General features: G+C 40.7%; 1 protein-coding gene across 18 annotated transcripts in view; it reads right to left on the bottom strand.

Moving 5' to 3' along the window:
- Nucleotides 1-23,279, bottom strand: part of ARPP21 (cAMP regulated phosphoprotein 21) — a 155,117-nt gene that overhangs the window by 39,475 nt on the left and 92,363 nt on the right. For all 18 annotated transcript variants that reach the window (XM_041734333.1, XM_041734338.1, XM_041734350.1 and 15 more), the window contains 4 exons: nt 17,439-17,620; nt 16,457-16,561; nt 15,271-15,531; nt 10,925-11,051 (listed from right to left, as the gene is read on the bottom strand). In XM_041734333.1, the coding sequence (XP_041590267.1) occupies nt 10,925-11,051; nt 15,271-15,531; nt 16,457-16,561; nt 17,439-17,620 (675 nt within the window). The remainder of the gene's footprint in view (nt 1-10,924; nt 11,052-15,270; nt 15,532-16,456; nt 16,562-17,438; nt 17,621-23,279) is intronic.

Genomic DNA, 23,279 nt, shown 5'->3' with positions numbered 1-23,279 from the left:
ATGGAATCATGTTGTAACAGCTGAATCAATTAGTGACCCTACTTGTAAGCATACAAACCACCCTCCCCCCGCCCCCCTGCCCCAACCCACCGGCTCTAAAGAGGGTGTGTGAGGTAGCAGTCACTGTGCTTCTTCTAGAATTATACTACTTCTCCTAGACTCACACAATCCTCTAGCCTTCTTGGGCCATAGAGATTGCTGCTTGGTTCTGAACTATAATGTTTATGAACCACTCATATGGACAGCCCCACATTTTGGGGCTGTAGGGGGTGATTAGAATTTGTTCTTATGCTGATGGTCTGGGGAAGTGGCAAATGAGCATGTATGAGTCCAAGCAGATTGGTTTTACTGAATATACATTTACATCCTCACAAAAAGCAGCATCTGAAGGTAGTGGAAAGAAGAAAGAATTTCAGAAACAGTACATTTCAGGGCTTCTGACTTCTGAGGTCGTGTCCTTTAAATTTAATGATGTGTACGCTGCTTTCTGTTCAAAGAAAGAACACCAAAATATCTAAGTGATAGTGAACCCCTTGGAAATGACAAATTTAAACATCATCTGACAATTTCCTGTGGGCACCACTGCATCATTGAACTTGGGAAACAAAATAAAAATAACATTCTTGTGTTGTTTTCCCTTTTTTTTATCACTACAAATTTCTGAGTTTTAAGTCACCAACCCTGAGGGTAACTTTATGTTGGCTCTCAGGACGACAGGGTGGAGAGATGACGGGTTAGAGCTCTTGATGCCCCCTCATCAGAAGCTGGGGAAAACCCAGCATCTTCTTTTTAATCATTGGAATGTTGCATCATGTATATCTCTGGAGGAATGAGGTGAGGTGTCCTATCTCATAATGGAAAGGAGTGTGTGGGATGGAAATAAGTTTAATAAATTAAAATGAGGAGAAATGCAGACAACTAAAGCATGATATGAAAATCACCCAGTTTAGAGTGAAAAGCATATTTATTATAAGGAAAAGAAACAAACAAAAAAGAGAGGTCCAGAGAATTAAAGATAGAAAGTTAATAAAATGAGAAGATAGATTTGGAGATAGGGAAGCAGAGAATGCGGAGAAGAACGGAAAGAACAAAGTGCTTCCAAAGAAAGGAGGGGCTGAAAAATAAGGCAATTTATACACGGAGGCATAGCTCTCTGTAGAAATTAATAAGAAATTGGCAACATATTAACAGAAAAGAAAAGGAGGTGAAAATTAAAAGGTTGGGCCAAGACTGAATATCTTATCTTCTCTTCATTTAAGTCTGTGAAACCACCAGGTAAACCTGACCACTTGTAACTAGTGGTTTGGGTTCTTTAGTTTTTTTTTTGTTTGTTTGTTTTTTGTTTTTTGTTTTTTATCTCTAGAGTTCAGATTCTCTCTTAGGAAAGCTGCACAGAAATGTCAGAATTTTGAAAAAAAAAAAACCATAATGTGTATGCTTTTCTTGCCACCTTTCTTTCCTTTCCATCTCTAATCCAAATCTTTTTTTTTTTTTTCTAACAAACCACTGCTTCCACTTTTGGTTAAATAATACAAGAAAAAAATAAGATACTGCTATGATATGTCTTATTACCCATCTTTATAGGAAAACAGAAATCCTAACCACATCAGTAGTGCTTAACTGACTTCTGAGGTCAGAAAAACAAATGAGTGTGTAAACACCAAAAGGTACATAAAATGCAAATTGCCAAGCAACTCTTAGAAACATGTTGAATAAATCCCTTTTACTATAACCGCCTAAGGACAGAGGGGACCTGACCATCTATATTGTTTTGCTAACCTACAAGACTTTCAGATAAAAATAGTATGATTCCTATTATTGCTCTAATAATGTTAACCTTTCTCATAACCCCAGCTTAATACTTCTCATTCCCATTTTTGTAAATGGAATAAGTAGACCAATTAATGAAAGAAACACATGAACATTTCCATAGAAACCTTTTCCAGACTTGTATTTTCAGAACAGCATGTTCCACAAGGATTTATCCATGTGACTTCCACTGATGTGAACAGAAACCAGACAATTACATCCCGTGTAACTCTTTGATAATCGACCCCCTCTGCTTTTAGTAACATAATAAAGCAGACACCCAAGGTAAGAATGGAGAATGGTTTCCTCAAGGTGGTCAAGTATAACAATTTCTCCGTAGCTTCTTTGAGTGATTACTGGTTATATGTTTTTTAAAAATGTATTTAAAATACATAAATTAATAAGATTTTAAACATTAACATGCAATGTAAATCATACATAGGATAATTAGACAAAATTTTTTTAAAACTTTCAAATTTGGAGAAGGTGATTTACAATTAAAAAAGAAAATCCCACTGTCTAGAAATTAATGTATCTTATTGATCACACTGGTATTCCAAATTCTTTCTTTAGCTCTGATGGTCCCTCTATCCATCTCTCTCCATCCCCAAGGGGAAAAAAGTCAAGGGGAGGAATATCATAAGAACAAAGAAAGAGAAGCGCTTTTTCAAAGATAAAACTCCTCTCAGCTGCATTGGCACTCCTTAATAAGTCACACTAAAAATACTGGATTCACTGTCAACCTTACACAAGTGCTCTGGTTAAATAAATTTATAGACTCCATTAAGGTACATTTTGCCCCATCCCAAATGTGTTTCAGGAACATTAAAGAGACAATAATCCTTTTTCCTACTAGGAGATGTTATTATGAACAATATTCTATCACAACAAAAATAGTACTACTACAAGAAGAAAAAAGCTAAACATACGCTGTTTGTTGAACTGCAATGCAGGCCTATCAGGAAAGGAACTGTGGCTTTGGTCTATTTTCAAATATACATGTGTCACAGAAAATGACATCTTCCTGCCAGAGATGCCACCGAGTCTATTCCTTTGTTAAACACTCAAAAGAGAACTAAATGAAGGAAAGAGCTGCCTTGAACACAGGGTGCTCTGAGTAATATTCAGGGTCTGGTTATTCCCTGCCATCTGAACACTTTCAAAACTAGTCAGCTGAAATGAGTGTTGATGGGAACATTATTCCTTTAAATTAATAGAAATCTCTAAATCAAAAAGAAAAAAAATGAAAGAAAAGGAAAAAGAGATTCCTAAATTTCTCAGCACACAAAAAAACTAACCATACTATCCCCTTGCAAGTGGCCCAAAGAATCTGTGACCTATTTCTCGGGCAAATGTCTGAACTTTGAAAAATGTGTGTATTTGTTTGTTGCTGTGATTATTTTGTTAGGCTGTCTCTCTATCTGATTTCATAACATTTAACTACAGTTTTGCTTTTATCAATATTTGAGATGGCTAAGATATTCCATTTAGCCTTTTAAATCTTCCCAAATTCTCATCTCTCTCTCACTTACACACATCAACACATACACCCAGCCACCTAACTTGCTGTGTTCATGCTAACTTGAAAAGAGGTACACACCTTATTCATTCTTTCAACATTTCTGAGTGCTGCTGTGTAGTGCAATCATGTTATATTTACTGTCTATCTCAAAATTTGGATCTGTAAACATGAATACACTAATTCTAAATATTTACTAGCTATAATTCATAAGAGTCATATGCTAACTGTGAAGTATTAATTTTTGCCTGAAATGTAAATGATGTTAAATCAAAGAGTGAATTTAGGTAGGTTTTTTTCCCTTTGAAACACCTTATGCACAGGCCAGTCATGATTAAAAATTTGTTATGCCATTGCTCTCCAGATGGCAGACCATTAGCATCCACATTCCCTAGGAGTGTGTTCGAAAAGTTAAATCTCACGACTTACCCCAGAACTACTGTGTCAAAATATGCATTTGATCAAGATCCTGGGTGGTGTATATGCTCACTGAAGTTGGGGGAGCACTGGTTACAGTAACCTTCCCTCATAAACCCACAACATGTGAGGTGGTGAGAATGGCATTTATAAGCTGTTCTCAAGAATCCAGAGAGGCATGGAAAAATCCAGTGGCTTGTTATATAGTTAGTATTTCTGACAGGCTGAACCCTCCAATTCTATGATTCTTCAGTGAAGAACTCCCTATACATAAAAGGTTTTCTGCATATGTAGAATGGAGGTTTGAATCAATGCAATCTATATCCTAAAGGTCTATGTGTCCCTAAAGATTCCTGGATTATTATGTTATCCCATCATCAGTTAGCAAAATAACAAACAGGATCTAACATTCTCTTCCCTGGTTTTCTCTTCCCTGGGTGTTCTTCTGTAAGCTTTTAATTGACATATATTTTGAATTCATAGCAAAAACTCTTTATCTGCATCCATCATTCTTCTCTCTGATTAACGGGACAATGGGAAGCCTGTTGCAAGGCTTTGTCTCTCCTCTTTAATAGGACAGAGAAAGACATTACTCTAAGAGGTGGGGATACTCTGATTTCTGTCTTATGAAGTGGGAGGGGTGATAACACATCTCCAAATATTCTGGATATTGTTTTACTCTTGTTTGCATGCTCTCCTTATAACCTGCATGTGGTACTAAGTTCAAATATCCAAGGGCAGAATTTCACAATCAGGCTTTGTTACACGGAGTAAGTCTGCTGGGTTTCTGAAACCTACATTTGTCACTGAATCTATGAAGATGGAGGTAGTAGAAGCCCCCTTTCTGGCTCTGACAAGAAAGACTCCACACTGAGCAGGAGGCCGACCTTCCACAGTTTCCTCATTTAACCAAATGAACATTTAAATTCTGTCTCTACTATTCATACCTCATGATGGCTGTTCAGCAGAGTATAAGAGAAAATCCAAGTGAGGCTCATGTTAAATACAAGTGAAAGAATAAGTAAAGCAGCTCAAACAATTTTGAAGACCTCTGTCACTGTCTCCTGCAAGGATTCCAACTCTGCTTTGCAAGGTGGGTTGGCTCGTCATTGACCCAACACAGAGCCCTGACAGAACCAGAGCAGGAGTAAATTAAATAGGTCTAAGGAAGCCCTACAAAAGTTACACAGGTTTTTGCAATATGATGCAATATTTAAGACTTATTTTTCATGGTTTCCTTCTGAGCTATAATTTGAAAAGTAAAACATATTCATGGAAATTGCTCTATGAAACTGATTTTTACCCAAATGAAGGATTCAGCAGATGGTTGGGAGTGGGAGAATGGCCAGGAAAGGGATTTAAAAAGCAGAGGTAAGAGGCATCTCCAGAGTTTTCATAATCTACACCAAAGGATTTGCTGCAGTTATAAACTAATCGAATTAAGGGTTCCCTCAAGTATTGTGTTTCCCCCCTTCCTGCTCTGCTGACAGTCTATCTTCCTATTACTCTACTTTCATGACATTTAAGAATCCAAGCTCTCCTGGTCCACTAGAAAATCAGCAGTTTTGGACTGCCTGTTGTAAACAGTATTCCATATTATTCTTCTACCTAAACCTAAGGTAACATTATTGGCATTAAGAAAAGTGCTAAAGCCTGGCACGTAGGCAACAGTGTCTAGGAACAGCTTACCCATACCTCATTGGTCATAGGGTCTTGCCTTCCAGATATTTTCATGGAATGTTTCTTTTTTTAGGGAATCAAACATGTCTTAATTATTTGAGGAAAAAAATGATAACATGCTTTGAATAACTTCAAAGTCTCCCCTGCATCCTTGGACTTCAGAGAAACTGGAGGTAACCTTTGCCTTGAGATTCATGTCAGGACTGGAGGAAGTCTTAGAGCTGGAGTCGTGACTATCACCTTTCAGCCACAGATAGAACTAGTAAGCAGAACATCAGCAAAAATACAGAAGATCTGAACAACAAAATAAACTGACAGGATTTTAATTGACAAGTCTAAAACATTCCACCAAACAACAGCAGAATAGCCAATTGTTTTCAGGAGTTTAGATCATATCCTGGTCCGTGAAACCAACCTCAACAATCTTTTAAGAGTTAAAATCATACAGAGCATATTCTTTGACTGTAATGGAATCAGTCTAGAATTAATAACAGAAATACAACAGGAAAACCTCCAAATGCTTGAGTATTAAACAAAACACCTCTAAATAATCCATAGATCAAGGAGGAAATCTCACAGGAAATAAAATATATATATACAGATGAATGAAAATGGAAATAAAGCACATAAAAATATGTGGCACACTCTTAAAGCAGGGCTATCGCACAAAATGCTGGCATTAGAAAAGAGAAAAAGTCTTAAAACAACGATCTCACCTCCTACCTCAAGAAATTACATAAAGCAGTATAAAATAAAGCTAAAGTGTGAAGAAGCAGGAAAATAAAAAAGGCAAGAACAGAAATCAATGAAATCAAAACAATTAAACAGTGGAGAAAATCAATGAAATACAGTGGTAGGTCTTTGAAAAGATCAGTGAAATTGATAAACCTAGTGAGACGTACAAAACTAAGAAATGAGAATTTAAAAATCACCAACAGTAAGAATAAAACAGGATATCTCAACATATCCTGCAGCCATTCAAAGTATAATAAAGGAATAACCACTAATAACTCTTCACTTATAAATCCCACAACTTAGAAGAAATGAACCAATTCCTCAATGACCACAAAGGACCAAAACTCAGCAAAAGTGAGACAGATCACCTGAATACTCTTATAACCATAACAATTTCATAATTAAAAGCTCTAGGAATTATATTCACATGAAAAGTAAAAAATAATGCTTCTGAAAATCCCCAGGCTCAGACAGGGTCACTGGAGGATTTAACATTTAAGGAAGAGTCAGCACCATTTTTACACAATTCGTTCCAAAAAACAGAAGAGGAGGGAACGCTCCCCAATTTATTTTCTGAGGCCATTATTATCCTGACACCCAAACCAGGACTTATTCATCTCTACATACCCACTTAGGCAAGTGTATAGGGCCCTACAAGCCCATTTTTGTCGCTTTTAGAAAATGTGCAGGATTGTGGAAAATGGAGAATGGAAAGGAGTGTATACTTCCAGTGTAAAGTATAGTATACCTATACTTCTTTTTTAGTCAAACTGAGAAGGGAATTTGGACTTGGAGACAAGATTCAAGACAATTTTTTTTTCTCTCTCTCCCTCTTTTCAATATGTGATCCGCACATAAATGTTTCAGCTGTGCTCTGTCATTTGCTGTCAGTGACCAGCTCTGCACAGGAATAGGAAAGCCTGTGGAGGGTTGGGAGCCAAAGTCCAGAGTTCCCCCATTTGTTCTGCTATTAGTCAAACTGCGTACTTGGGTAATTAATTAAATGCTATCTACCTCCGAAACATGGGCCTGCTGGTTTAGTGCCAACATGCTCATTTCTCTGTGATTGTCCATGACAGGAAATAAAGGCAACACTAGTAACTCTATTCATAGGATTATGATAAAGTGGTTAATGTGCAAGTTTAAAACCAGGCCAGCCTGGATTGTCCTCCCAATCTGATCAACCTTGGGACCCTAAGTAACTTATTTCTGAACAGGGGTGTTCACAGCTACTATTTCCCTTGTAAATTTGTGGTGAGGATGAAGCAATGCAATGTTTATAAAGACTTAGCATAGCAACTAGCCCACTAGAGACCTAACTGACGATGGCTAGAATTACTACTAACATGTTTGTGACCTTAAAAACATTTTTAAACCAGGATAAAGGCATAGCAACATAGGTATTAAGTAAAAGTGATATGCTAACTAAGAAAGCCTAAAACATTATGAAATGAAAGGCTTGCTCATCAGAACTTTATTTTGGTATTTGACCCCTGGGACAGCCACCTGTTCTCAGGTGGGACACCCTTGCTTCTAAGTCTTTCAAAGCTGGAAGGATTTGAAAACCACAGCCTTTTTAGCTCTAACCCGATAAGTGTCTTTTTATGCAATTTCCAGTCATCAACAACTGCCTCGTAAGGAAAATGATCTACCTTCATTGTGTGGGTACCTGATAATGTTAAGTTGACAACACATTTTTTTTTTCCATTAGAGACACTCCTCTATTAATGGTTTTTATTTACCTTGTATGCACAGCTACAAAATTCAAAGATTACTGTTCAAATCTATCACTTAATGCCTTCAAAATTTTGTTTATAAAGAAGTGTAGGCTTCTTCTTCCAGATGCTTAGCACCTTGATCACCCACTGTTAGTGTAAAGAGTCCAAAATCACCAGGAGGAAGAATTTATATACCCTTATTGAGCCTCAGGGTAATGCAGGTGTCCTATTTAGTCAGTTGCAGAATATCTGATTTCCTTTATAAAAATTCACTGTGTGTAGTAATCTTAGGGCCTAGGAAAGGTGTTGTGACTCATGGAGATTTCAATTTGGTCAAGAATGTAGGACAAAGAGACGCCTTTCACTACAATTAAATAAAGACTAAGAACAGTGTTGAGAAGCAAACTCTCATTTGGTTATAACAGAGACAAATTTGCTCCATGCTAACACCTAACCACACGATGTGGAGCTTACTGTAAGCAGCCTAATCAGTACCGGATGAAGGTGGGAGAAGGTCAGATCACAGAGGAAAGAGAGGAGGTGGAAGGAAGGGCAAGAGCAAGTCAGGGCATCACTGTGGGATGGTGCCAGCCCAACCCTGGTCCCAAGATCGATTTACAGAGAGAGAGGGCCTTTCCTCAAGCTCCTCCAGGAAATGTGGCTCCCCCAGGTATCCACCATGTTCCTTTGGGAAGTCTCATTTAGTGTCACTAAACTCAGCAAAAGGCCTCCTTGCTATAGTCATGTACTGTCAAGGAGCCATTGAATTAAGCTGGATTACCAGGATTTTGTTAGCAGAGGTGATTCTTAGTGATGCCAGGGGACACCGTCTGTCTTCCCAAAACTTTAGTAAATTCAACAGTGTGGTGGAAACTGTATTGAGATCTTAGGCTGATATCGGGTGTCGTGGTCTCAAATGCCAAGAGCTCGAAGGTCTCATGTGTATGTTGATGCTGCCACTTTCAGGAGGACATCATTCACACATGATCTCCCCAGTCCCTACTGACCACCTTAGCTCCACTCCCCTCCTTGCCACCTGAAGCACTTCTATTTTGGATATGATATTATTTTAAAATGCACCCTTCTAATTACAGTGTCATTACAGCGCCATGGAGGGGGCATTTCCATGGTGAGGTGGGAGCACAGGATAAGTCAATGCCTCCAGGCTGCCATGGAATGTAGCTGGGGCCAGTTAGGTCTCTGTAGATTGGTTAGATTGGGGGGAGCTTCTGCATCCCCAAATTCTTCCACCACGTTTTAAAAAAGATAAAAAATGTCACAATATTCTCACTAGTGTTGACACTCACTAACAAAGTTAGTGGAGAAGGATCAAGAGGAGCATGAGGCTTGTCCTAAGTCTACTTCTGTTGCCCAGTGAACATATTCATCCAACTTTCTCAGCCCCTCACACAGACCTGGTGTATCCAGGTTTAGTAAGTTCCAGAGTGTTTGTAACCGTATGCCTGCATAGGAACTATACCCTAACACAAGCCTGAAATAGCTCTTTAGGAAACTCAAATAATGGCAGTAAACTAAAATTTAGTCAGTCATTATCATTAGACATCTGCATCTTTCTTCTACAGGCATTGGTAGCCAAAAGGAAAACTTCACAGTGGACTCTGGACCAGCAGGTAGGAGTCTTAAATTCACTCTGACAAACATTAGCAGGAGGAATGGAAGCAGCCACATTACTAGAGTACATACCTAACCGGATAGCATAGTTACCACCAAGTGATAGAAGTATAATATTTTCCAACAATCAGAGAAAATATTACCAACTCTTTTCTTCAAGTAACTAATTATGTTAAACCCTTTTGTCTTCTTATTACTATAAAAATGTAAAGTCAATTCAGAAGTCAATATGTATTTTCCCCCCAAACTATTACAGTGTTGAAAAAAAAAGGGCATCTGGCTGGTTGCTCTACATTTCTTTAATTCTTCTCCCACAGACTTTAAATAGGCCATGAGATGAACTAAAGAATATTTACCTATCTATGATACAGAAAAATTGAGGCATTTCCCCAATCTGATAAGATGCTAGTCGTGTCTGCATTCATACTTTTGGGGTGTCTGCTCTTGGTGTTAGCCCTTGGCAAGGACTGTGCTTATTATTAGCTTATAAAAATTGCACACCTCCTGTACACCACACATGTCTGTACATATCATATGCATATACATATAATCAGCATAGAGATCAGATGGCCGAACAGCCAGCCGTTCAGGAGCAGCATTGGGAGCACGTGCTGTAGCAAAACCTACTTACGGAAGGCAGAGTCTCCCAGTCAGGCGGTCTTCGGCATGGCAATTAGTGGTTTCCCCTGCAGGGTGGTCATCAGGAAGGACACAAGCCTCTCCCTAGCACAAGTCACTCAGCCCTGCTGGGTTCCTGCTGCTCTCTGGGCACTGGCATGCCATTAGGAGTGTGACACAGTAGGGAAAGAGACCGGTTCACTGTGAGACCTGCTACTCACTCTCGTACAGTGTATCGGCCCCCCTTCCCACTGCACAGTGGCTGCCAAGCTCTGGGCGGGAGGCGTGTGGCCCTCGAGAAAGTGAGCCATGGAGTCAGAGTTCCACCGGGACATGGGCTGCAGTGTCAGGGGCCTTCTTCTAAAGACAGGACTTTTTAGGATGGTATAGAAACAACCTAACTTGGTCCCCTCTAGCCTTAAGAACAGGGGAAGGATTTTCTTCAAGTTGAAAACAAAAACGAAAAGAAAAGAAAAGAAAGAAAAGGTATGAACTAGGAAGATAAGGCTGTGGTCAGCACTCTGGTTTAAAAGAAACTAAGAAGATCCAAAAATAATTTATGGAAGCTGTATTTAGCATGCATGTCTGGGGTGCCAGAGTGACGAGGGCTTCACCTTCTTGTACCTGTTACTTTTCCACACAGCATTAATCCAATGCTCGGTTATCTTCTCTGGGTAAGGGAAATGAGGCAATTCAAATTGCCAAGCTTGGATACTCATCCAAAGAGGACAGCTGAGAGATTTACATGCAAAAATCACTGGGTTAGGGGAGGACATGGAAAACGGATTCTAAGTACCTGCTTGCTGTGCTGTTTGTGGCATCTGCTGACTCCTCTGAGCACTGTACTGGACTGAGGCCAGAGGCCGGTACTGCTGCGTGGTTGAGGTAGGGTACTGACCAGATGGATAATAATACACAGACATCTGTGGAAGAGAGGAAAACCAGAGGGGATGAGAAATGTATGTATAAAAAGTAACATTTTTAAACATAAATATATGGTCATGTTATGATGCACCATGACTGCAGTACATTGTAAAGATGGCAATGACCACCAAACATGTCACCCTGCTCTATGTGCGCATGCATATTACCCTTCTCATGAAGATGTGAAATCTAGCCCCCAAGCTCTTGCCATCTGGGCTGGTTCTGTGACTCTCTTTGACCAATGTCCTGAGGCAGAAATAGTGACTTCTGAGACTTGCAAGCCAGGTCCTTAAAGAAGACTTGCACTTCTGCTCACACACAAGAGGAGCACCCAGCCATCAGAAAAAGAAGTTTAGGCCATCCTGCTAGAGAAAGAGGCCATGTGGAGAAGACAGGCACCCCAGTGGATGGCCTACACCGATGTTCTGGGCATGTGAGCAAGGCCATCCCCAGTCACGCTGCTGGAGCCATTACCACGTGAAGCAGAGCTGAACCAGCCTTGCTGATGAGTCCTGCTCTAATTGCTGACCTAGTCGTGAGCAGCATAATGGTTGTTATCTTAAAACAGTGGATTTTGTGTTTTCAAAATGAAACAGTCATCTACAACAACAAAAAGTTTATGGTAGTTTTAAATATTCTACCTAACATGAATTATTTTTCTAATGGATACACAAGTGAGATGTGAAAATTGCTAATCTCTAGCCAGCAAGGAGCAGGGGGTTGGAATTACGGAATATGGTCAAGTCTGTCAAAGCGCTTGGCGGAGTAATTGCACATAGCCAGTACCCAAAAGAATTTATGTTCAATCTGATAAAAGGAAATGATGTATAAAATATTGTTTATGTCACCTACTTTCACTTTCTAGTGACTGGGAATGTCTGATAATATTCTAATTACTTTGAATAAGATTCCAATCAAATGTCTCTTGAAAGGCTTTCTTGCCTGCCTCAGTTCATTTATATTAAGGCTGATCTCTTATTAATCTTAAAGGTTTTTTTCATCTCTGGGCTTCTGACCATTCTTCTATCATCTTCTTTAAAGTGTAGACAGAGGTATATCAGGACACATCCTACAAGTATCATGCGCACAAAATAAAATTACCAGCCATCTCTACTTGACACCTGTGATTTTAATGGGTATTTTATTTTCTGATTTGAGCATGTCAAATAGGAAATACTTTTATTCAATCTTGCAATTGAAACACACATACTGTTTTCCTGCCTTACCATAAAGTAGGAACAAAAGATAACTTAGTTCATGTTGAGCTGTGGTTCTGCAAACCCATGAAATTGTCATGAATTCTTTTTTTTTTTTTTTTTTTTATTTTTATTTTTTTATTTATTTATTTTTTTTTTCATGAATTCTTTTTAAAGATTTTATTTATTCATGAGATACACCCAGAGAGAGGCAGAGACACAGGCAGAGGGAAAAGCAGGCTCCCTGCAGGAAGCCTGATGCAGGGCTCCATCCCAGGACCCTGGGATCATGACCTGAGCCAAAGGCAAACACTTAACCACTGAGCCACCCAGGTCCAGGTGCCCCAGAATTTTATGAATTATAATTCTGACTGGCAATATGGATATCCAAGGGTAAGAGACTGAACGAGTCTCCATCAAACATGGGTCAGTATCTGGCAACTAATTGATTGTACATTTTATTTATAGTGATTTTTTCCTTCCTATTCCTCCCTTTCTTTGTAAGGCAGTTAACAATAAAAACCCAAATAATCCTAGAGTATTAACAGGTTTTAGTTATGCATTGGTAAATCATGGTGCTAATAAAGATTACTACCATTATGCATCAGATCCTTCCTAAAATTAAGAACAACTATTATGGAATTTATTCATGTGCCTATATTTCTCTGTTCTTTGGGAAGAATAAAAGTTTGTTCCTTTAGGAAAGGAACTTGTTTCCTTGCTTAGGGAATCCTTTCTTGACTTGATTCAATATAAGCTCATAAATATGTTACCCAATCCTAGGGCTCTTCTCTCACATTCAATATGAAACATGAAAATACCTTTAGGGATGAGGGTCAGAGTTCAAACACTTGAAAAAGTCCTGATGAGCACTAATGGTTTAGATGAAAGTATGACGTCTTGAGGGAAGCCTCAATTTTTAGTACGTAGTTGTCCTGTTTTGTTCTTGGTTTTTTCCTTCCACCCTATCTTCTTTGAAACCCTGACAGGCTGTGCTAGAGGTTTGATCACCTCCATCCAGGTCCTCCCCCAAGCAGAGCATTGGTCAGCTCTGAGGAGTTAGAGCTCCCAGTTATATGAAGCAAATGGGACATGGACACGTGGCTCACCCTCATCCTCCTCCATGGATCAAGGTGTTGAGTGGGGCCAAGAGGAGTCATCAAAGGATCCAAATGAAAGGTTGGAAGGGATAAAACAGTAAAGATAGCTCCCAAAAGGAGAAAATGTATATTTTCAACAACTATGTATACTTTAAAACACATGGAGAACCAAATTATGAGTAGATTAGGAGAGGAAGGAAATAAATGAGAAAGAAGAAGGAGCCTTATTTAAAATGAAGAAAGCCTCTTCTCCCCACCTTCTTTAAGTCCCTCTTTGCCTTCTCCATGTGTTTCTTCCTTAACCTTCCAGGGGGTGTTCAGAAGGCCCACATAACATGGCAGACAAAACTGACTTCAAGGTTAAGTAGGTTCACTCTCTGCATGCATTTCATGTATTTCCATATGCTTGAGGATTATACCTCAAGTTCTTTTCATTGTTCCATAGTTGAGTAAGCAAGCTTTAAAATGTTTACTAAATTGAAACTCACAATGGATTATATCCTGTACCTAAGAAGTTCATGGATGTCCAGACTGACCATGAAACATGAACATCTGTTTTGGGTTTTTTTTCTACTCCCCTCCCTTTCTATTTCTAAATCTTTTGAAGAAGAGATGAAAGCATTTCTGTTGCAGACACACCAGGGGTTCTGAGTTGTCTTTGCTCCTGTGGTGCACTAATACTGAAATTCATTCATCAAGGAATTTATTTTTAAAAAAGCCTTTTAAAAAGTCTCCAATTAAATATCTTCCAACTCTTCTCCTTGATAGCAGAAATGGGTAAGAACACTTAGATGCTGTTTAGGATAAAAGAGCTACAATATTTTTCCCATTAATTAAACTGAAAGTATTTAATTTATTACTAAAATAATTAATATATTAATGAGGTCCTTTCTCCTGTAACTTAAAATTATTTTTTCAGATCTCCTTAAATCCTCCTAGTAAAGAGATACTGCAGAGAAGACAACTGAAGATGAACAATTAGTCATCCAAAACAAAATGAACAACTGAATGAAAACCATTTCATGGTGAAGGGTTCTGCATGGCTTGAAAATAAAATAATTTATTCAATATGTTAAGGCAGTGAAACAAATAATACAAAGGTGACACTGTACTTTAAACAGCTCATCCAATGCAATATTTCTTAATTAGGATGGGATTTGCTTGGGATATATGTGCCTTGAAAATGGACCAGAAAATGCTTCTGTGCATTTTACATCTTGACAGTAATCACTTGCAATATTCTGCAAGGGATACCCAGGAGAGCACCAGAGATGTTTGGTGGTGAACAGTAACAGATAATCAGTCTTTGAAAAGACAGTAAAAATCAGTGATCTGTGGTGTCTTACATGCTCAAGTCAATTAAATATGATTAATGACTACCTGTGAGAGCATGCAGGAGCTCTGCCTCCCCCTTGGGAGAGGAAAGGACAGTGGATGTCCACTTTAGCTTCCTCTTTTTTATTCATAGGGGAGCTCCTGCCTGGAGCACCAGATTAGCTCCAGAAAATGCCTAAGGAAAAACCACATTTCTAGAGAGCATCAGGGGAGAGTTGAAAGTCCCTGAGGAGCAGGTTCTCTTCTTCCTTCCTGCTTTCAATTCCTAGGTAATCCAGTGAGCAAGACATTGCACAGGAGGGAATGCTTTCCTGCGGCTCCCATACCCACAACCTGGAAAATGGGACATTCCCTCATTGTATCATGGGCAGCTGGGTCAGTTTCACTAAACTTACTTTCTGAGCACCACAGCTTGGCACAACTGCTGAATAAGACAGACTAGGTCCTATACGTCGGAGATATCAGTATGGACCAGAAAGAGCAACACAGGTTGATCTGGTGATAGTCCATGTGGAAGTGGACATGTACATGTCAAAATACCCAACAGATAAGCTATAAGTCACAGGTGCAAGAAAAAGCATGCTTACCTGTGCTGGTGGAGGCTGTTGCACAAATCCCTGTGGTGAGGGAGGGGCCTGGAGGACTTGCTGGGAGATGGGAGGTCCAGAGCCTGAGAACCCCCCTGTAGGGAGCTGCTGGCCTGTAGAGGCAATGACGTAGCTTGTCTGTTGGGTTGGCTGTGCCATGAGGGACGGCGGATAGACAGGACCAGGTGGGGGCTCAGGAGTCTCTCCTGAGGATTGCCGGCTCAGGTTCATCTGGGTGAACTGTGTCGCCACATCGTCTCTCTGCACAGAAACAAAGAGGAAATTGGCAAGACCAGCTCAGTAATGGGAGAGGCACATGAACCACATGCTTGTCACTGTGGGTGAGGGAGGGTGTACAAATTGAAAACAATAACAGAAAGGAATTCTCTGCCCAGAACAAGAGAACATAACAAGGGACAACAGATTTTAATCATCCAGAGGATCAGAGATGGTAAATATTTGGCAAAATCTCCCTCTTTCAATGGGAAAAATAAATCATTATTTTTTAACTAAGGGTTCAAGCTCCTCTGGATGGCCCTGAGGCAAAGAGGGCTTGGTGTCCTGTCCTGAAGGGTTGGCTAGGCTTCACAGGAGTAACCACATCCTCAGCTTTCTGGAGAGAGGCAGAAGGGATTGTATTCACCATTACCCATGGCTGCTGCAGAGACAGAGCCACCACGGTGTCATCACTTATCATGGAGTATTTTTTACTTGCCTGGCCTGAAATTTAGTGCCAATGCTCATTTTTGCTGTCCAAAGGGACTTAGTGCATTGAGGTGAAAGGAAGGGAGAGTGGGGGATCAGGGAGGCAGGGGGAATCGCCCGCATCAGTGGCACAGAGTGAAAACCACCCCAACTGACTTTAGGCTGTTTCCCAAGCCATCACACAGAGTTCGTGTGTCTCTCAACTTCTGGCTTCTAACTCCCAGGGCATTCAATTCCTGCTCAGCTGGTAAATTCTTAAAAGGGTACCTGATTGCAGAAGCAGCAAACATGGGGCAGACGACAGAATGGAAACCATTATTTTGGAGATGGGTTGCAGTGTTCTGGAATGAGACACTCATTCACGCCCTGTCACAGTCAGCCCAGGGCACCCACCCAGCATCAGCCAGCCCTGCACAGGAGCGGAAGAAAGCCCATGAACATGCTGTCTCAGGGGAAAGGTCACAAGCAGGTAATACGGTACCATGGGGAACGGCTGCGTTGGAGACACAGGCAGGAGGTGCTGGGGAGGAAAAGAGACCGCTGGGTATTGCACTGACTGGGAGGAAGCCTGCAGCCCCTGCACCGACTGGAGGAAAGAAAAAGCTTGATCAGGTAATGGGGAAGCACTGGGGGGGTGGAAATCCCACAGGAAGTCTGTCTTATCAGAAACACACCACCCACGCCACCCTACAGATCCTCTTGGCTCAGTGCACTCCAGAGAGGAAAACCAGCCACCAGTGGAAAGTCAAAGCCATGCAGACCAGCCAACCAGCCTTGCAGGAGGCATGTTTTCTCGGAGTGAACACCACTTTAAGAAGTTACTGCCATACTTTTCATGTCATTGTTGTTAGTGAAATCTATTTGGTCTAAGAATATTGCCCAGGGACAAGAAGGAAGGGAAAAAATTACAAATGAAGTTCACTCTAGCAATCTATTCTGATTTCTGTGGCAATTTCCATGTGTGGCTCTAGGGATGGAGGGCCACTCTACATGTCCTGAAGAACAGGCAGGCCACCTCAGAATTAACTGGTCTCTGTCCTTCCCATTGTAAAGCATTCAATATCATCCCTTTGCAGACATGAGCGCTTGGTCTAGGTTGGGAATGAGTGAGCAAGGTAATACAAAGGCCTGGTTGGGGTTATGACTTCAGTCTCCAAGATAGGCTCGTGATGCATAAAAATAGCATCTAGACCTAAAAGAAAACTTGGCATTCATTTTCGCTAGTGCAGAGTGCTCACCATTGAATGGGGCATTCATGTCTATCTAAACCTAAGGATCCAGATGAAATCTTATCAACCTGCTATCAAGGGCCCTAGGCTGCTAGGATTTATCTATCTATGAGTGGGTGGAGGTGGCCCCAATGGAAAATATCACCTCTTTCTAAGGCACCTTTTACTGCTCTGAGGACCACACAGCCTTTGTCTTGGAACACTTCCCCTCCCCACCTTCCAACCTGCTCCTACCTGAGTGACCAGTGGGCCTGCCATGTGTGGCTGGGGTGGTTGCACCTGCTGCTGTGGCTGAGGAGAAGGCTGTTGCTGTTGCGGCTGCTGGGATTGCCCCATCATTGCCCCTCGCAGGGGCTGCTGGCTGGTGGGGGGGTTGTATATTGCAGGGGTTCCATCAGGATTCACGAAGGGCTGGCCTGCAATGGAATTGTAGCTGGGTTCAGGCGAGCTTCTCAGTCTCGCCTTTCGCAGGAAAAACCATGCTGATAAGATACTCAGCAAGTAACCTAAGGTAAAGGGGCAGGGCAGTGGAAATCCAGGGCACCAGAACCCTCACCAATGTGAAGACTTTCCTGTTTATGACCTGTTCGATTAAGCCAGCTAACAGTGTAAGCCCAGAGAAATTTAAGAAGCAACAACTAAATGCACTGCCTTCAGAAAGATCTGCCAAGGCTGAGTGCATGTGTGTACAGTGGTGCCCAGCGGAGAGGGCTATGGACAGGCAATCTTCATGAAGCCATGTGTTTGCTGCCTGCACTTCATCGTTATCAGCAAGATTGCACACACTGAGAGATAGGGTCGCTTTCCCTCTACACATCCCAGGTACATTGGGTTACACGTTATCTACTAATACATTTGTTTTGCTTCCACTGGCCTTGCACCAACTCAGAACTGTGGTCGGTTCTACTGATACATACACAACAGAATATGCCACATCCACACACTCGCTCCTCTAAACAGACTCAACAATGAGCAGACAGGGGTTTAGATTTTAATGGTTATGCATAATAAAAGTATCACAACACCATCTCCTGATGGTGAAGCAAATATACATTGTTTCGCTTTTTGAAATAATGGAATGGCTCACTATTATTATTACTATTATTTGAGGAGTATTTCATGGTTTGCAAAATAGTATCATTGGATCCTCAGCATGACTCTGGGAGGAAGTACAGTATCATCTCCCTATTCTGCGGCTAAGACAGTGAAGGCCTACTGGAAAGGAAAGGAAGCAGGCGAAAGGAAGGAGCAGAAGGGAGGAGAACAAGAGCAGTAGATGGATGGAAGCAAGGAAAAGGAGAGGGAAAGGAAGGGAGAACAAATCAAGCTCCAGTGTGGCAGGCACAGGGACAGGCACCCTGTACACACTGTCTCAGCTCTTCTGGTGACCCACAGATGTGCGATCTCATTCCACTTTAGAGACCAAAAAGAAAAAAAAAAAACAGGGTTCACGTGGACTAAGCAGCTCACTCAGAAATGCCAAACCAGTACATGAGAGTCAGGAAAAGGCCCGGGTCAGAATGACTCTGAAATCCATTGACTTCCCATTACACCAAATAACTTCAGTGGATTATCCAAGTTTACATAACATGAACAGGCTACAGTGAGGTACAAAGACAAACATCCAATCATAACTGAAAATCCTCCCAAGCAGATAGGTTAGAGCCTATTGTTCTGGGATGTGGGCACCATATGATGGCTAAGGAAGGCAGTCTTTTTCATTAACAATACATATTATTATTAATGATATATTAATCACCAGTGATGTGAATAAAATTAGCAAAAAAACAGGTCAGAGAGTGAAAACATAAAAACTGACCCAAACAAAACAGTGCTTTAGTGGAGAAAAAAATATGTAGTATCCAACAAGAATAGACTGTTATAAAATGGGAGCTAATTAGCTACTGAACACTAAGTGAAAGAAGCAGGTCCCCAAAGGGCAGCTTTTAGGGAAATATACAACTGCATTTCTTCTTTTTTAAAAGATTTTATTAATTTATTCAAGAGAGACACAGAGAGAGAGAGAGAGAGAGAGAGAGAGGCAGAGACATAGGTAGAGGGAGAAGCAGGCTCCCTATGGGGAACCTGATGTGGGGCTCCAACCCAGGACTCCGGATCACCACCTGAGCCAAAGGTAGACGCTCAACCACCGAGCCACCCAGGTGCTCCTGCAACTACATTTCTAATACATTCACGGTCAGGCAGAAGTTAATGGTAATGGAAGTCAGAAGAGTGAGACCTCTTGAGGCAGGAGGGAGTCTACCAGGAGATGTCTCCTTCCAGGTAGTATTCGCACAGGGGTTCATATATATAAATACCTGCCAACGCTACATGTCAGGTATGTGCGTTTTATAAATAACAGTGAGAAGATATTTTGGAGGAGGTTTGGAAGGCAAATGGTTAGGTTGTAGTGAAGTCAAACAAATTGACCCCAAACTTGATTTAAGCCCAGTTAGGAACTAGGAGCCTCAGGTTCCCATCATTACCTCACATTTTCAGCCCAAATGTACTTGCATGTGTGTAACATGAAACCCTTAAATGCTCCATACCTGCCAGAACTAAGGAAGTTCTGATAACAGTTTCATAACCAACTATTATGTGCCATGATGGAAGAGCAAATGTGCCAGAATTATAGTCACAGAACGACTAAATTTAGAGATATTTTTAAAAAAATTACTGTTCTTCAGAGGTGCATGTTTTCTTACCACTGTCATTTAATTTTAGCTACTTTTAATTGTTTTAAATACTTTTTTTCCAAAAATAACTTTCTATTAGATTTAAAATCTGCAACTCATTTTTTTCTCCCCAAAGCATCAACTTGGGATAGAATGAAAAAATGGTTCAATTTACAAAATCCCATCAGCCCATTTAGTGTTCTAATTCTTAATCCTCCTCCCTTTTTTATGGTAAAAAGAAGAACATTTTAGATACCTAGCATTAAAAAAAAAAAACTTCACAGCAACTTTATAAGAAATCATTTCAAAATCAGTCTCATTCTGTGCTCACACACACACACACACACACACACACTCACACACACACACTCACACACACAGAAATGGAAAGTAAAAATAAAATGATATTTACTATATTTTCTATGACTTCCAATTTACCCCGGTGAGAAGAAAGGTAGTGTGAAAAAAGGACCATAATTAGGGTGAAAAACATGATCACAAATTATTAAGATGTCCTCTTTGTTTTTTGTAAAAGACTTTTTATTTATTTATTCATGAGAGAGAGAGAGAGAGAGAGAGAGAGAGAGAGGCAGAGACACAGGCCGAGGGAGAAGCAGGCTCCATGCAGGGAGCCTGACGTGGGACTTGATCCTGGGACTCCAGGATCACGCCCTCTGAAGGCAGTGCTAAACTGCTGAGCCACCCGGGCTGTCCCAGATGTCCTTTTGATAAATTTTAGATCATCTGTGTGAAATATTACTAATGGGCTATGAAACAGGCGAAAGAAACATTTCCAGATAACTGCATATGAAAAGTACTCGGAACTTGGGTACTCTACACCTTGGGTGGAGATAGGTGGCAGGTTCTTCTGGAAGAGAAGAGAAAATATAAAGTACTGCTTTTATGCTCAGTAAGGAGAGGTGGAAAGAAGTGAGAAAGTCCCAAGAAAGACAGATGGCATGGAAGGGAACAGACACAATTTCCCAAGAGAATTAGGACAGGTGACTATTGGTTTTCAAGTCAGGCATGATTCTGGTGGCCTCTCTTAGAATCTGCTACTTTGGCCAATCCAGATGTAATTATAACCGAATATAGGCAAGTATTTGAATGACAGCTTCTAAAGACCAGAGGGGAAAGAAAGACTAGTTGGCCCTAGGACCATCCAGCTTAGAAGAGGTTTTCATGTCAGGAACTGCTCAAGCATGCCTGGCAGGCCCTGGCATGTGTGTTGGCACAGGTAAAGGGTGCAGAAGCAGAGGTAAATTGGGGTGCCATGAGCTGGCCAATTGCTCATTACCCTTAATACGTGGCCTTTGATGGAAAGCTTCTCCACTAACATGAATAATGTGCAGTAGATATTATTTTTTTAATATTTTATTTATTTATTTGAGAGAGAGAGAGTGAGTGGCAAGGAGGAGCAAAGGAAGAGGGATAGTCTTTAGCAGACTCCTTGCTGAGGTCACAGCCTGACGTGGGGCTTGATCTTAGGACCCTGAGATCACAACCTGAGCTGAAACTGAGAGTCGGATGCTTAAGCCACTGTGCCACCCAGGCATCCTGTGCTGGACTATGTAATTATCAAGTATACTAATATATGATTATTGAGTATCTGCATGAGGACCAAGACTTGGTTATCCATTCTAGGGCTGCAGAAACAAAAACAAAACAAAACAAAAAAAAACTGAGTCTGATCCCTCCCCACAAAGTGCTTATAAATACGCTGGTAGTGAGGAAGTGAACCCAATGGCAATTCATACTAGAAGCAAAGTAATAAAATGCTCTTGATTTCTAACACCAAAGCATTTCTGCCACATACTTGGCAGAAGGGTATTTATTTAAAAAGATAGAGAGGGTGTGAGAAAAAGACTTTTCCTTTCCTAGTCCTTAGGAGGTGATCAATCAAATGATAAGGATGCTGCTGTTAACGGATAGGCAAAGGTTAACTCAGATCTCTTAAAGATACATTTACAGACATGTCACATACAAGAACTTCATGGTACATTTAAGAAAGAGGTGGAAAATAATAGAAATAGGTGGAATCAGTTTGGATAAATAGTTGCTAGAAGTCCTGTGACAACTACAAAGTGGAGTGCTGTGAGAGACCATCAGGAGCATTTGAAAGAGATGAGCCCTAAAAGGCAGTTCAAAGCAAAGTCCCAGCCAATGGCATGCCCTTACATCACACACTTGTGAATTTGTGCCAGATGAAGGCAAAGTGAAATGGCAAAAACCACATATATGGGCACTAATGAGTACGTGGGGGATGTAATCCCTGTTGGCATCTCGGGATAGCTCTGAATTAAAAGAAAATTGCCAAAGATGAGCTTTCTGCTAAAAATCTCTAAAAGGATACCAAGTCCAAGACATCAGGAAGATCAAACTGGAGAGTCAAACCCAGGTCTGCCTTATAAGGATGAATACATTATACAGGGATGACTGAGAAAGAACCTCTGCAGCAACTCACTCATCCAGATGCTGGAAGAGTCAGGAAAGAAGAGGCCAGAGGTCCTGAGTTAGAAGCAGACCTGCTGAAAGCTGAGTCTAAGGCCAGACAAAATAAAAAATTGTGATTGCGTTTGAGGAACTACCAAGATTTATGTGGGTGGGTTGGTTTCAGGTTGCCAAATATTCAGTACTTAGGAAGAGCCAAATCAATTGTGCTGATAAAGGAAGTTTCATTTTGTTTCATTTAGTAGACACGACTGAAGTCATCTTGGTGTTCTCAGATTATTGCTTGTCCTATGCCTGCTTAAGATAGATACTTTAGGAATAAATAGAAAACAGAATCAGACCCGTAAATACAGAGAACAAACTGGTGGTTGCCAGAGGGGAGGGGGAAGAAGGGATGAGCACAATGGGAGAAGGAGAGTGGGAGGTACAGGCTTCCAGCTATAGAATCAATAAATCATGGGAATAAAAGACACAGCATAGGGAATGATAGATATTATTTCAATACTATGTAATTATTGAGCACATGTTAAGACTACTTTGTTATCCACTCCAGTGAAGTGAAAAAAATAGCCAAGGATGGCCCCTTCCTACAAGGAGCTTATAAATGTGCTGGTGACAGGGAAATGAATCCAAGGGCTATTCACACAAGAAGTAAAGTAGTCATGCGCTGTTGGTTCCTAACACTAAAGAATTTCTATCATGCATTTGGCAGAAGAGTATTTAAGGAAGGGTGATAAGTGTGGATTTAAGGAGTGTACATCAATGACAGAGAAGGATGAGTTCCAGTCCAAAGAAGGCAAATTTCCAGTTTCCATAGCAGAGTCAAATGAGACTAAATATATAGATGGATGAATGGATAGACAGACATGCACACATATACACCATAGACATGTATACACATATATGTGTATATGATACATGATGGATCTGTACACATATACACATTTGC

The sequence above is a fragment of the Vulpes lagopus genome, chromosome 19, assembly GCF_018345385.1.
Source record: "Vulpes lagopus strain Blue_001 chromosome 19, ASM1834538v1, whole genome shotgun sequence".
Taxonomy (NCBI): domain Eukaryota; kingdom Metazoa; phylum Chordata; class Mammalia; order Carnivora; family Canidae; genus Vulpes; species Vulpes lagopus.
This window is presented reverse-complemented; position numbering and strand designations above follow the sequence as displayed.